The 15,864-nt window shown below is 34.4% G+C and overlaps 1 protein-coding gene across 1 annotated transcript; it reads left to right on the top strand.

Moving 5' to 3' along the window:
• Nucleotides 1-4,571: 4,571 nt before the first annotated feature.
• On the top strand, nucleotides 4,572-7,768 carry LOC133186972 (aggrecan core protein-like). Its single transcript, XM_061322350.1, has 4 exons — nucleotides 4,572-4,661; nucleotides 5,120-5,216; nucleotides 5,761-5,898; nucleotides 7,557-7,768. Exons 1-4 carry the CDS (start codon nucleotides 4,572-4,574, stop codon nucleotides 7,766-7,768), a joined length of 537 nt encoding a protein of 178 aa, XP_061178334.1.
• The last annotated feature ends 8,096 nt before the right edge of the window (nucleotides 7,769-15,864 follow it).

Here is a 15,864-nt window from a genome sequence, read left to right on the forward strand (position 1 = left end):
TCAAGTGGTAGATTTTGGACATTGGAAGACCGATTATTTTTTAACAGGATATAGCATTTTTTGTTGAATTGGTAAATGAAAATCTTGGATCTTAATTACTTTTTAAATGAAATTGAAAATTCTAGCTACAGGTGAAATCGATATTTATTTCAATTCAACTTTATGTGTTCTGGAAATTGGATAGTCGATTAATTAAAAACAGTGTATCATGTTAAAAATAATCATGAGATTTAGTCTGTAATTTTTATGTTCATCTTTTATTACTTGCGATATTCTAGATTTGATATGCACAATGGTGTTTTCACTATCTTTCATCAATATTAGTGCGTCATGAGTCACACAATTATATATAAATAAATATATATATCTTTGTAATACAACTAAAGTTTAAAACCCGATCACTGATTATATTTGAAACGAATTTCCATAAAATTAATTGTTAATGCAAAAGATACCTTTAAATATTTGATAAGAAAAAATCTTAATGTTTTAGAATAAACAATGAATTCTTCAAGCACTGAACATCTTCTTATTACGCAGAGTGGAAAATATTACCTATGAGGGGCAATCAGGTTGCCTAAAAATTGGGTCGGGTCTTCGGATTTTATCTTTTGTTTTCTGTTAATGTAAACATCTACATAACGATCTTCTTATACAAAGTTTTCACCTTGTAAATGCCAATATAGATATATAGATTTGATTGCTTATTCTTCAAAATGTGTACAGAAGATGTTTTATATAAAATATTTATCACAGTGAAAAAATGGTTTTATGAGAAGGTTTGTACACCTAACACAAACCTACTTGTATGAAATTGGGCGCGGATCCAAAACCTTTCTGCATATTGGTGTTTTACGTGTTATTGGCCACTTCTTATTGGCCATTTTCCTAGTATATGTTTATCGTTTAACCAACAAATACTTGTGCTTTGTCTGAAAATATCACAGATTTCCTCTGTCCCTGTAACATTCAAATTTTCGTTTTTGACACATTCGATATTTTCCAAATTTCACACAACGCATTTAGTCTTTACTAAACAGTTGTAAAAGATGCACCATGTAAATTCTCCCGACATATTATATGTAATAGCTCTCCACATGCCCCTTGCTAAAAAAAAATGCCATGCGGTTTTAATACAAACGGGGAGTGACTAAGAAACTTTGACAATGATCGATGCCAACACATTTCCAATTGACTTGTGATAACAACAAACCTCACCAAAATTTAAAAAAAAAAACGGGACTGGACGCTTGGAGAGGGGCGGTTGGGGCAATAAGGAGTTGTGTTATAGTTTGCATTGCAAAAGCTTTAATTTTTTTTTTAATGAGAATTATAATTCAAGTTTTCACTCATATAGAGACGTCATCATATACTGGTGAAGGGCTTCAAATTTACTTAGTACAATGTATACTAGGCACTCGGGACCATTGAGCAGTGAGGGTTCTTTATCGTGTCAACGCCTACCCTGACACGGGAGCTTGGTTTTAAAGGTGTCATCCGAAAGACCCGTGACTTTCACTTCTAGTGCCGGACGCTTGGCGAAGGAACAGTCACTACCTATGATTATGTGTTAGGTTTGACGCGCCTCGGCGAACGAGAATCGAACCCGAGCCTCCTGATCACGAAGCGAATACCCTAACCCCCTGGAAACGAAAGTGTTACACAAATACAGAATCTATAAATTTATGACCTTGACCTTTGGACCTCAAAATCAATAGGATTTTCTTTAGGCCATCGGGAGTTGTGATATAACATTTCATTGCAAAAGTTCAAAAGCATCTCGAGATATCTTCTGGAAACGAAAGTGTTACACAAAGAAATACAGACAGACAGACAGATCGACCGAAAATAATATTTCCCCTTTCAATGAAATTGGAGCGACAAAAATTATTGACTGAGAAGAATTTATGCACCCATGGTTCACTGTCATATGCATTTGTGTAATATAATGAATATTGCATGCATTTGGAGGGAAAATTGAACATTTCATCCCAAGAAAGTTTTTGTAAACCGAAGATGCGCCTGCAATAATTATAAAATGGCAAATAGAACATAGATAACATAATTCACGTTCTGAAATGATGAGCCGCGAAAGTGAAGACGGAAACCATTTATAAATGAGGCTGTATAAAATTAGTGATGACAAATGAACCAGTGATTTTTTGCAATATTATACACTTTAAAAAATCAAGGATTAATTAAGATTGTAAAGGAAGCAATGTATTGGGATGATCAGTGAAATGAATATCGTTTCACCTTTTGTTTCAAAATTGACTAGAAGATTTGATAATACTTTTCTTTCTCTCTGCATTTGCATGCATTATCTTAAAACATTTTGTTGCCATGATCAATGAGGTTAGTACTGGGTCTTTTAATTTTTTAATCCGTATTCTCTTCTCCTAAAGTATTAAATTATATTTTATCTTGAGGTAACATAACTACTTCATTTTTTTTTAAATAACTGCATTGAAAGATCGATCTTTGAATGGAATACTTAAAATTGTTTCATTTTACTTAGGCCGTTTTAAGTGTACTATTGATTATTAAATACGTTTTTACATATACGGACGTAGAAGAGTAATTTGCCTGGACGACAATGATAGTGTAGGGATCTGAAATATTTTTACTACCTTTACTGAAGCTGTAAAATAAAAATAACATGGTAAGAATACTTTGGGTTTTTGTTGCGACATTCTTCATTGAATTCTTAGAGACTATTGTTTTGTCGTCTATGTTGGAGTGGACATACAATAGAAAATATACATTCGATGGCACAAATTCCACAAATGAAATTTCATCAAGGAAGTCCAAAACTGCAATTTTCTGTGCCAGCTTTTGCAGTAAAACAATGACATGTATTGCATTCATGTTCAGTGATGAGTTTCGAACTTGCCGTTTTTTGAATAAGATTTTGACAATTGATGACAAATTACCGCTGACCAACACAAATTGGATTTATTTTGAGAAGAACAGTAAGTAAGCAGCTGTAAATATACATGTATAACAACAATAACATAGCATTAAATCAGCTATTTTGATTAGAATAGTTGTCTTTTTCTCACAGTGAAAGTTACTTGGTCATACACTCATTACCTCGTACACTTTGTTTTAATCTTCATGGAAATTCGCCTGTCACACTTATTCTAACATGCTAGATATAATATCTGACATCTTCAAAGGAAAACGTAATTTTTGCAAAGTTTTAAAGCTGTATCGGATAATAGATTCTTTATATGTGAAAAAAAATCTTGCATACCATTCTATGGAGAAAATTTACATCCATCAAAACATGTTATTTTCTGGTAATTCTTACCTTCAAGCCGAGATACTCACCTTTGAAGAGAAACTTTTTTGCACGAATAAGATTTTTGCAGAAAATTGAGAATTCGGTAATATTTTCTTAACATCTTACGGAATTACATCACAGTCGTAAAAATCAATTTCTTGCTTGAAGTCATTAAATTCTAATTGTATTTGATTTTAATGAAGAATTATTACAGGAGAATGAAATATGGAGATAACGAACAGTATTCAAGCTCAGTGTCTATTTTAACGACACAAATCGAGAGCAGAGCGAACACAGACCTCCAAAAACATCAGAGGTGGGATCAGGTGCCACAGAGGAGTGAGCATCCACTGCCGATCAGTCACACCCACCCGTGTACTCTTTGTCATGATTGGGAAAAACGGAAAAATCCATTAACAAGTAAGTGTGTAAATAATGGCCTTACAATTAGTATGAAAAACGTCAGTCAGCATTTGACTTAATTTTATGCTGTATTTGCTATTTGTATTTTCACTACTGCAAATATTTTAAAGATGAGTAAAGAAAGAGGCTTGGTAGAATATTTACTGGAACCCGCTATGATAATTTTTGCACAGAAGAATATTCTACGAGATATAAGTTTATTGAACTATTCCCATATCATTTTTTTCTGTTTTCTGTCTTTCTCTTATCATCGGAATAATTGATTAATTATATTTATCATAATAAGCATGCATGGAATATAATAAACACTATTTATAAAACATGTACCAGAGGTTTGCAATATATATCCTCCTCTCTTGCTGAACACATATGTAAACACTTGAATTTCAAATGTATGCCACTGTTATATGAAATGATGCATTGATATGGTTTTTTACACTAGAATTAATAGGCGATTTCTACGGAAGCCGGTTGGTGCCAGGTAGAAAAAATATTTAATCTGGCGGCCGCCAGATAACCTTCTCGCGGCCGCGAAATAATTATCTGGCGGCCGCTACATAAATAACTGGCGGTCGCCAGTTAAAAAGATCTGGCGGCCGCCAGATAAGTTATCTGGCGGCCGCCAGAAAGTTATCTGGCGGCGGCCGCCAGATAAAATATTTTTCTACCTGGCACCTACCGGCTTCCGTAGATTTCAGACGCAAAACGCACCGAACCAAATATTAGACAAAAGACTAAATCTCAAAATGAAATATGAAGATAACGAGTAGTAATCAGGCTCAAAAGTCCAACATGAGAAAGGTGACGATAACGATCAGTGATCTATCTGAAAGAAATATATAATCACTACAAATCTGTGGACATGGCATCAAACACAGACCTATGGAAATTCCAGAGGTGGATTCAGGTGCCTAGGAGGAATAAACATCTCCTATTGACCGCTCACAACCATGTGAGGATATAAACGAGAGCTGAGCTAACACAGACCGCTGAAAACATAAGATATGCATGTACGATCACGTGCCACAGAGGAGAAAGCAACTCCTGTTGACTGGTCACACCCACCGTGAGCCTATTGTTTTGATATATAAATCTGGGGAAAAAAACTAGCTCACAAATAGGAAAAAGTTTTAAGAATTCAATATATATATATATATATATATATATATATATATACAGGAGGCACACTAGAACAAGAGTTTGATTGTCCAGAGGCTTGGAAAGAAAACCAGGGATCTTTGTACTGCTTTGTTCATCAGAGAGTTAACTGGACTACTGCTCAGGTATTCATTAGAAAGAATAAATTCTAAATCAAATAGGTTGTCCTTTAAGTAATTTTTTAAATCTCATATGTTTATACATGTACGGTATTTAATTAAGAATCAAATGTTGTTGTTTTTTTCCCTTCAGCATAACTGTTCATCAATGGGAGCTTATCTGATGGCCATAGAATCTGAAGATGAAGACAACTGGATAAATCAACAAACAGAGTATTACAGGAGTAATGGTAATGTATATTTGATCTTTTGAATTCCTCAGTCAATATTTTTTAAATACATAAATAACTCATATTTGTAACAAAACCCCCTTCCCCCTTTAGTAACACTGAATATCTAAATATATACTGAAAGGAAAAAGAAACGCAGGGTGACAAAATATTTGATAATTATTTTACTACTTGAGCGAAAATCATGAAATTTTGTGTGGGAGGTAATTTGGTTACTTTGCACCTAAGTTGGTGTTCAAAATTATTCAATCTTTAAAGGTATGACTTCACATAGAGAAAGTGGTAAAAAACCAAAAGCACGTGCAGGTTGACGATGACAGGTTTGTCAACAAATTTTGTAATACAAGTTGGTACTCTGCAGCTGGGGTATATACACTTTTTTCCCCCTATTTAAAGTCAATTTGAATTTCGTGCAAAAATGGTACAGCTGACAGAAGTTCAATGTTGTCTGGCAATTGCATTGCCTTAGAAAACAAAGATAACAATAGGTTGTTGAAAAGTTTTTTGTGCATTTTCTACCATAAGACATCTTATCGGTTCCCAGAGAAAGAGTGGAAGAGATTTCGACCTACCATGACGAGAACGTCAGCGTATAACGAGGCCTTGTCAAGACAGGGCTATCCATCCTACCACTGGCGTAATCACGACATTACTACCACCAAAACTACGTTTAATGGAGGAGGCAATTACGAGGTCTTCACTTCATCTCCAAAACTGGAAAAAATACCGACTGCGCGAGTTTGTTCTGCAAGCTTGTTGACGGAGGTGCTCGTCTCAAGAGCGTATGCCTATTTTTTGTCGCAAGTTTACCCAATGTAGCCAGGGTATATCATTCCTTTCTAGAAAAAAAACCCACATTAACCTACTCGACTGTGTCCGTACAATTCACCTTTTTCTCCAATTGAACATTTGTGAGACTAACTAAAGTGTAGAATAAGAAGGCCTCGGAATATCCCGGCCCCTCTTGACCAGCTAAGAGCTACCTTGTTGGAATGGTTAGATAATATTTCTTTGTGATATGAGAAAGATAAATGCACCGAAGACCTCCATGCACAGAAGTATTAAGGCTCTGATCGATGCGTAAGAGAGGCATAGAAATAATGACGACATTTTCGATTTCACTTTGGGGGGGGGGGGTACCGTTAAATAATCATGAGTTTCATTTTCTCTTGAATTATTTGTTAATATCAAATGAAATTTTTTTAACATGTTGATTAAAAATATGTCTAAATGTTAGATAACAATTGGAAAATACATTTAGAAAATTATCATTAAATCACATCAAAAAGCCTACCTGCCTTTCAATATTTATTTGTTCAATTAGCTAAGTAACTTATTGAATCATGTGAAGGTATTAACATTATCTTTACATATATTTCGGAAATGGAAGTAACTTTTTCCATATGTTATAATGATGCTTCATTCTAAAGAAAAGAAAATCTTTTTTGTGAATTGTATTTCTACTCGTAAAAATGCTATGAAGGAATCAAGAGTAACACTTTATTTAAGACCAGACAGTTAAATTACAGTAGGTGTCATAATCACGTTCTAAATTTAGGTTCCGGAATGTCTTAAGGAACGTCTCCATATCGAACAGAATAGGGCAGTTTGTCCTACAAAGATTATTGAATATTGACATTATAGTGATTTTATTCGTTTTTTCCTGTTGTTTTTAGAAGAGGTGAGACAAATATGATTTCAAAGGTGTATTCTACTATCTTATTTTTCTGATTTGATTTAATCTTTGCACATACATGTACTAGCTTAATTAAGATTTACAAACTTTTTTTTCTTTTGATGGTAAGTACAACGCAATTGTTTCCCACTTTAGGGGTCAATAATTCAGGAGAAATAAGACACTTTTTCATTTCATGTATTAGCTTCATACGATAAAATTAACAAGACATATTGTAAATTTAATTCGGATTTCCGGGGTTTCGGCGTGGGAACCCTGGGGGGACATAGTTTGTCGAGGTGCGCGTCTGGTGTATCAAAATTGGTACCGTATATGATTTACAGGATTCAAATAATTTAGTACAGGTATTTCTACTAAGCGATCTCTTGTAGTGAGGAATGAAGTTGTATATGACGACAGCTAAATTTAAATATTGAGTGTACAAGCAATCTGAAAGGGACAAGTCAAACTGACATGAGAAAAAAGACTCGCTCTACTAAAGACTCCGATTATTGGACTAGATCATAAGAATGAAGTTGATATCCCCCCCCCCCCAAAAATATTTTCAATTGTCTTTACCTGAAAAAATTATGCATGTAACAAAGATTTTAAGGAAAAGGTAATTTTTTGGTATAGATTGCTGAAAAAAATTACTCATTAAATAGGCATGGGTGGAGACTGGTGGTCGGGAGCAACAGACGCTGATTCAGAGGGAACCTTTTATTGGCAACACTCCAGGGAACAAATTGTATTTGAGAAATGGAATCCTGGTGACCCAAGTGGTGGAACAACTGAAAACTGTGTATTGAAAGTATATCTTGGAAATTGGCAAGATTACCCTTGTTCAATGGAATTTCCCTATATCTGTGAAAAATAACTATAACAAGTCAAACGGTATTCAAACCTTATATGTATGGCGACATTTACAAATTATGCCTATCTTATCAGAAACACTGTTTGATTTTTTAATTATCCAAAAATGTTCCAATTTATGTTTATTTAAGAATATTTATCGGCCTTCAATATTGATAATGAAAATGCTTTTACTCATCATTCTGCTGAAACATTAATGATTTTTCGAAAAGAGAACATATATAAATAAAATAGTCCTGAAATAAAATCCCTTGTAAAACATTTTTGAAATTAAGATAACGCAGTACACTGCTATGTCAAATATCATAAGAAAAATCATTTAATTCATGTAATATAAATATATCTGGGTACAGGTGTTGCGGCTGCATAGCAAACCTTTAGTGATGTGTATGTTTCATAGTTATTTCGTTATTGATCTAAAAGATGTTTACACTTGGTACACCAAATTCTGTGTTTAATTTTAATTACGTGGATAGCGCTTACCTGCTGTATATATTTCCATTGTCTGTTCTAAAAAGAGTGTCTTTAGAATTATTATGATTAAATAGAAGTCTGGTAATACTCAGCATTGAAAGATTTATTTATTACCGGGATTTCGTTACATGATAACTGGAAATGCATAATATTCAGTAATTGCAGAAACCGTATGGTAGAGATAAATATATATATATCCGGATTGTGAGCAACTGTAGTAAAATTAGATAATTTATGACTTCGCAATTAGGGATAATTGTGAAAACATAGCGCGAGGGTAAAATATAATATTTCCATTTCTATTTGTTTTCTCTGTATCTTTGAAAGTAAGTTGACTAGAATATCTTGATCATTCTACCGAAATGCAAATTTCGCAAAGCGATAGGCCAGGATATAAGGAGGCCTGATAGCCATGTAAATCTCGTGCGTATGTCCTAGCGTCTGACGCTGTGTAGGCCTAATATGCATGTAAATCTCGTGCGGCTGTCTTTGTGTTTGACCTCACAGGGCGGGGACTATTAAATTGACATGGGAGACATCGTGTAATTTAAATCTATTAGTCTACATTTTTAAAATTTACTATTTTATTTCACAATGCAATGGAAATATAAGGAATCACTGTCTAGATAGTAGAGTATGCCAGGGACATCAACGATAGTTGGAAACGTGGGATAATTTATGCATAACGGGATTCGCCCGTTATGCAAATTATCCCACGTTTCCAACTATCGTTGATGCCCTGGCATACTCTACTAACTAGACAGTGATTCCTTAAATTAATTGTGCAAGCCAAGAAATGTGTCCTAATTAGAGTAAAATGACGACTAGTCATTATTTGATTACTGAAGAACGGTTTATAATTTTGTTTCATTTTCAGAATTCTAAATTTATACATTTTAAGATATGTTCCTGATCGACGACGATCTTACTGTGACGCTAATAATTTACTGTGGCGGAAATATGGCGCTATTTTTTTAAACTGTGGTGCGAAGAAATTTAACTGTGGCGGGACCGCCACGTTAAAAGGCCAATGGAGAACCCTGCCCTGTGTCAAGTAAAAGATACATTGTACGATTTTTTTTAAAATTAATTTTGTTCACAGAGAATAATCTTATTTTATTGTATTAAGAAAGCTTTTTTAAAATTTTGTAGAATGTTTAGCAATTAAAAATTCACAATTTATAGATGATTTTTTTATTTGCAGTGAACATTTAAAAGAATTCATTGAATTTTCAAATTTTGCATGCTAAGAAAATAGTTAACTTTAGCACATGTTGTTATGTATATTGATATTTTTTTTTAGTTTTTCAAAGAAATGTTCAATAATGTTTTTTCTCAAAACAATTATATACTATGTGCATTCAAGGAAACGGAATGAAATGCTTTCTCCCTCAGAATAAAACAGCTAGACATAATTATCCTAGAGAGATATCTTACAGATAGTAAGAAAAACAAGGAGTCGGTAGTTTGTTTCTAGTAGAAAATCTTAACCATAAAAATATTTGCTTAACTTTTGAACTGTTGAGTGTTTAATTGTGAAGTAATTTGCCTGACATTTGAACAGATTCTTGCTTGTGTATGCAACAAGAATCTTTTCAAATGTCAGGTAAATTACTTAACAATTAAACACTCAACAGTTCAAAGGTTAAGCAAATATTTTCTTGCTTGTGTATGCAACAGGTGTTTTCATACCATTCTCGTACTGGATAAAAACTGTCCAAATACCTCGATCCCCGACGCATTTGTCTGTAAATCAAAAGTTTCATTCAAATCAGGTAATTTAAGTCGGAATGAATCCTACCAGACCTAAAAATGAACGTACCAGCTTTTTTGATGAAGGTTTGGAAAAGTTGTGAATACCGGAAACTTTGTCAGGAGGAGGTCTAAATTCTTCATTTCCCGCACAATGTCCACGACACTCGAGGCTTCCGTATCTAATGAAACACTTGCTTGGTTTTTCAGTCAAATTAGCTGCACGAAGTCTTTGCAGAAGATGCTGAATCACGTCGATGTGTTCCTAAAATGTACGAGTATATACAATTACATCGTAATCAAAGTTATCAACACACTGCATTCCGTCGAAAAGCTTTCACAATAGGCGACTGAAACTTTTGGAAGCTTTTGTCAAGCCCAAGGGCATCAACCTGAATTACAACAAACCAAGTGGTGCTTGAAAAGCTTTGATCTCCTTCGCTGCTTCATCCAGTGGTAGCTGCCAGTATCAAATTTCGTATCATATTTACAGCCAGAGAGTTGCACAAAGATATGATCAGCATTTGGAATAGTTTCTGCATCGAGATCCGTTACATTATTAATTGCACGAAAATTGTTACAAAACCTGTTCGAACCATCTTTCTTTCTAAGGATGACTATCGGAGAACAGTATGGACTTGTCGATGGCTCGATCACAAAAGATTCCATCATCTTCTTAACCTCGTCATCACAGACAAAGCCTCTTGAAATAAACATCAGAGGAAATTTCTTGTTGCGGATAAGCTGGTCATTAGTCAACTTGATATGAACACTGAAATTACTTTTGCATGTTTTGTAGTCCTGCCTTCCGGAGTGGTCCGTTGACATATGTAGCATGATCTACAGAATAGACGTACGTCTACTTAACCCCCCTGCCAATAAAATTCTGCTAGGACTTCGCTGGCTTTCCTGGAAGTACCTAGGTGACGGTCATAATAGTCTCATGGGCGAGAGAAAGAATTCCAGTCCTAAATTTCTTTGGTATAACCAACAACGGTGTAAATCGCTTTACAATCTGATGTTTATCTGCCTGGAAAACACGATAAACAATAGCTTTTTCACTGATGTAGGATACCATGGAGTCCCCATCTTGGCCTACCAAAGAGCGTATCTTGTTTAACGTCTCGTCTTTCACCTCTGCTGCCTTGATGCCGTCATGACAGATATCATCGTCTATGATTTATGGAACACAAAGAAATTTAGTCTTCTTATCTTCATTTCGAGCTTGCTGCCTTGTCACAACTGCATGAGCTTGATTTGGTGTCAAGGTTTTATTTGGATCCTTAATAACAAGGAATACATTAGGTTTTCCAAACACGAAGCGTTCGTTTTTTGTACGAAGTATGGAGTGTCACTTACGCAACATGTGCTTGAATTATAGACTAATCCTCCAGAATGCAAATTTGATTATTTCTTGTAAGCTGAACATCATCTAACTAATACCTGCAAACTACAACGCCGTTACAACCGGTGTCTCTTAGTACTGTCACAAAGTTCATTTAATTTGCCATTACATATCTTCAAGAGATGCTCTTACGTTACATGATGAAGTATTTACAAGGTTCATCGAACTTGATGCCATTGGAAATGTAGACTCATTTGTAAAGAAAGGAAACGATCCACACTTGCCTTGTAATTTCGAGTATCTGATTGACAATATCTTTGTAGTGTTTGGAGATCAAGTCTTCCAAATATCTGTCGGAATTCCCATGGGAACAGCTGCGCCCCGTTATCATCAGACCTATTTTGTATTCATATGAATTTATTTAAAAACTTATACATGAAAAGAAGAAAATACTTGCTGTTTCCTTCAACTCGACGTTCAGATATATCGACGACGTATTATCAACGAACAAGAGTACTTCTTGTTGCATTCTAAATTTTATAATATTAAAGACAAGTGATGAATTATAATTTGATAAATAAGATGCATACAAAAGCTTTAAACATACAATATGAGAAAATTTGAGAAAACATAAACATGATAAACATACCAGATAAATATCTGGATCATCTGGTTCAATAACGTCTTTCTGTGAGTCTGATTGATTGGTTGTACACTGTGCATGTTGTGACTGCTGAGATTCCACATCCTGAATTGAAAGTAAAAAAAATATGTAGAGTTTCAACAAATTTGATCATCATAGTTGGTATATCCAGGGGCACTGTAAGTTAATGTAAATATACTTTTGGAGCATTTATTACATGTTTTACATGCACATGTATAAAATTTTAGAGTTTTATAAACTTCCAATATCCATTGGCAGATGATCTATTTGGGGGGGGGGGGGGGCACTACATTCACCAGTGATAGTTACATGTATATGACCATATGTTGAAATAACCGCATTGTAAGTAATTATATTTACAAAAAGAATAAACATTTAAATTCAATCTTACCTTAAAACATTCCCTTTTAAGAAAAGCAGATCGCATTTTCTTTTGTTTGAAGGACGCGATGTTGTTGGTGCATTTAAGTCAGAGGAAGATTTCTTTCCTGAAAGAGGATTCACTGTCCTAGCAAAATGAATAGTGGGCACTGCATGGGGTAAAAGCGACTTTTCCTTTACCTCCATACCGAAAGACTTCTTTATCATGTATTCCATGGGTAGCAGTGGTGAGTGAAATGTTTCTCGCAGAGAACAGATTGAGGGGTCGGACTGGTGAAGTCTTTTCTTTTAGTTTTAACAAAACTAATCCAATGCCGACGGATATCTGGTCTATCCTCCTTAGGGAATTCGTGTAAGGACACATTATCTTTATGTGTTGATGTGCAGCCCGCTGCAACGCAAAATTTTCCCGTTCTCTTCTTCGACATAGACTTGCTTTTCACTCTCTGTAATTCTGCATGTCACACTTGTGACGTCACTTCCAGTGTATAGCTAATTTCAGTGCAAGGTCTCAGGCGTATACTTAGCTATTTTCAGCAATATTTCTAATTAGCGAGAGAGATAGGAGTTGCGATGCATATCATTTTACTCTTAATTATAATGGCTATCGGACAATGTTAAAATGTAAAAACTACCAAGCCTTTCTTTCAGGTAAGTTTTTTTTTCGTATTTAATTTCTGCCAACTAAAGCAGTTACTGCTATCCGAGTTTTCAGTTATCCGAGCAACGGATCTTTCGTCAGACCCTTAACCCCAGGTATCGTGTCTCAGTAGGTGGTGGCACGATAAAGAACCATCACTGATACGTCATAAGCGCTATATATAGGTCAAAATTTGTAGCACTTAAACAAATGCAGTTGACGTCAATACATGACTGAACAATCCTCGAATGGGACGTTTAATGCTTTGCAGTCAATCAATATATTAATATATGTATTTTCATTTCTTTTTCCAGTTGGGATAGGAAAATACTCTTTATAGCCTAAGATTCAAATAAAATTTTCTTACAAAAATGTGTCCATCCTCTGTTATCCTTGAAATTTTTTCGACTTCGTTCCAGAACCATCGGGTCAATTTTGATCATATCTATATTGGCTCCTAGCAACCTTGGGTGACTGAAATTATTTTGTATAGTTGACGGTCTTCGTAATTTTCAAGGAGATGAAAGTAGAAAAATAAAGAAAACGGCAAAGTGTCTCTTTAGTATATAAGGAGAAAATCATCAAAATCTGCCTTAAATAAGCTGATCATTATTTTTTCTGATAAAGTAACATCCCTTTGTTTTGAAAATTAAAGTATGTTCACGTCTTAGTTTCTGTGTGAAATATAAAAAAATTCAAGCACAAGAATAACAAGGCTACATCGATATTAATCCAATAAATGATTAATTTCATCAATGAAAAATTAACGATAACTATATGAGTTTAATTTCGCCGTATATGTATTTGTCAGAAAAGGTACATAACTCATCTACGCTATGATTGATTGAATTGCTATCAGCGTAATATTCTATTTAATTAGTTAAAACAGTTTTATCAAGTAATAAAAGTTATAAAAAGAAATACTGATTTCAATAATTTGAACACGAGATAAAATAAACGTGTGCTTATTTCTATTATTTTATTTCATTTAGATACGTCTGGTGCAGCAAAATTGGTACCGTATATGATTTACATACAGACTAGATTACTAAGAAACAATATTCAAAAAATAGAATAAAAGTGACAGAAAAAATAATCATAAGCATATCTCCTTACGATGGCATTACATTTTTAAAGAAGGAAATTAAACAGTGGTTACATAACTATAAGATGAAATACTCCATACAAGTCAACGAAGTATTTTTATTAGAATTAAAAGTAACTTATGAATTTGTTTCAAAATTATGAAAAAATATATATCGTTTTCATTTAAGAGTAATCATTTCCGTACATAACTATCAAGTATCTTTCAAGATTCTATTTTACACACTTGAAAGTAAATTTATTGCAGATCTCCTGAACTCTTAATAAATCATAAAAATCCAAATTCATGAAAAGAATAGAATTAGTGGAACGGATAGTTCAAAACATATTTCACGTGGGGAGACAAGTTAATAAGGTCATTATAACAACCATAGAATTTACAAAATGCTGACTTTAAACGAGGCTGTTGAAATCCCTGTAACATCAACGTATCTGTGGGTAACATTAAAAATTGATCGTACTCAGGTCATGCTCTTAAGTATCGAAAAAGTTGGGAGAAATATCACCATATGCAGGTGATAGCGGAATATTACCACTTAAATAAAGTTGACGATGGGAAAGTGAAGTCATCTCGTTTGTCATACAATATAGTATCTTATCGTCTTAAGTCAGTAAAACTTCCAAATATGAAACAGATGTGGCAGACTCTGTATTGTCTTATTTCAAGTTCAATGAGATATATCGAGTTGACATATGAATGAAATAATCATTGTTAATTGATAAAACGTCGTCCATATATCTGATTGTCGTGTTGAAGGCCATTTGGTGACTTTAAATTTTCTAAAAGTTTTCTTTTCTTTTTTTTGAGTTTTGAGAATCCACTAACTTACACAACTTCTAGAATATGCTGTAGCCCAGTAAATGTGAAGTTTCTCCTTTACAGTACATTTGTAGTTTTGTAAGGAGTATGAAACAGGGGCTCGGTAGACCTTTGCTTGACTCTGCAATGTATCTTTGTAAGGATTTTATAAAGTTTATAAATCCAGTACAGGTAGGGTAGATGGAACTCACCTTGTTTGACTGGAATGTTAAAATTATTAAACACTGAAACGTGATTTTGAAGAATTTCATCGTTAGAAAGTGAACTGTGAGTATATATAGGATTTCCAGACTTAGAATTAAAGTTCTAAAATACAGTTATAATATTGAGCCTTACAAACAGAGAGATATTGTTCAAAGCCTTGTCTGGTGGAACCATAATAAATGGTTTATGTAGTCTCTCTAACTCTTTTATCGCCTCCATTTTAGTGAAAACGGACGGTTTAGATGGTTCGCATTTTGCCTTTTAATTTTCTGATTCTTTAATATATTTCTAAAACACTTCATCCATTCTGACAAATTGTTTAGGTCTTTCTTTTTGTATTTAGCCCAACATTTGACATAACCTTCGATAGAATTTACAATATAAATGAAGTGCTGTCGTCAATTCAAAGATCGGGGTTCCCTGCATTTAGTTAAAAAATTCATTAATAATTTTTTGCCCCCCCCCCTCTACCGTTCACGGTCGCTCAGTCGGTAGAGCGCTTGCTCCGTGATCGGGAGGTCGTGAGTTCGAATCTCGGCCCCGACTGACCTAAGTCGATAAAATTGGGTAGCTACTGTTTCTTCGCCATGCGCTCGGCACTTTGAAGTGAAAGATGCGGGTCCTTCGGATGAGACCTTAAAAACCGAGGCCCCGTGTCACGGCAGGCGTTCGCACGATAAAGATCCCTCACTGCTCAATGGCCCTGAGTGCCGGGT

This window comes from Saccostrea echinata, unplaced genomic scaffold, assembly GCF_033153115.1.
Source record: "Saccostrea echinata isolate AGI-Se365-2 ecotype Australia unplaced genomic scaffold, CSIRO_AGI_Sech_v1 ptg000014l, whole genome shotgun sequence".
Lineage (NCBI taxonomy): Eukaryota > Metazoa > Mollusca > Bivalvia > Ostreida > Ostreidae > Saccostrea > Saccostrea echinata.

Excerpts from the sequence above, each read along its gene's own strand:
- LOC133186972 (XM_061322350.1), top strand. The coding sequence starts at position 4,572 with ATGGCATCAAACACAGACCTATGGAAATTCCAGAGGTGGATTCAGGTG. Across the intron at positions 5,217-5,760 it reads AGAGTATTACAGGAGTAATG|AGAAAGAGTGGAAGAGATTT; the intron begins GTAATGTATATT and ends ATCGGTTCCCAG. Across the intron at positions 5,899-7,556 it reads AACTACGTTTAATGGAGGAG|GCATGGGTGGAGACTGGTGG; the intron begins GCAATTACGAGG and ends CTCATTAAATAG.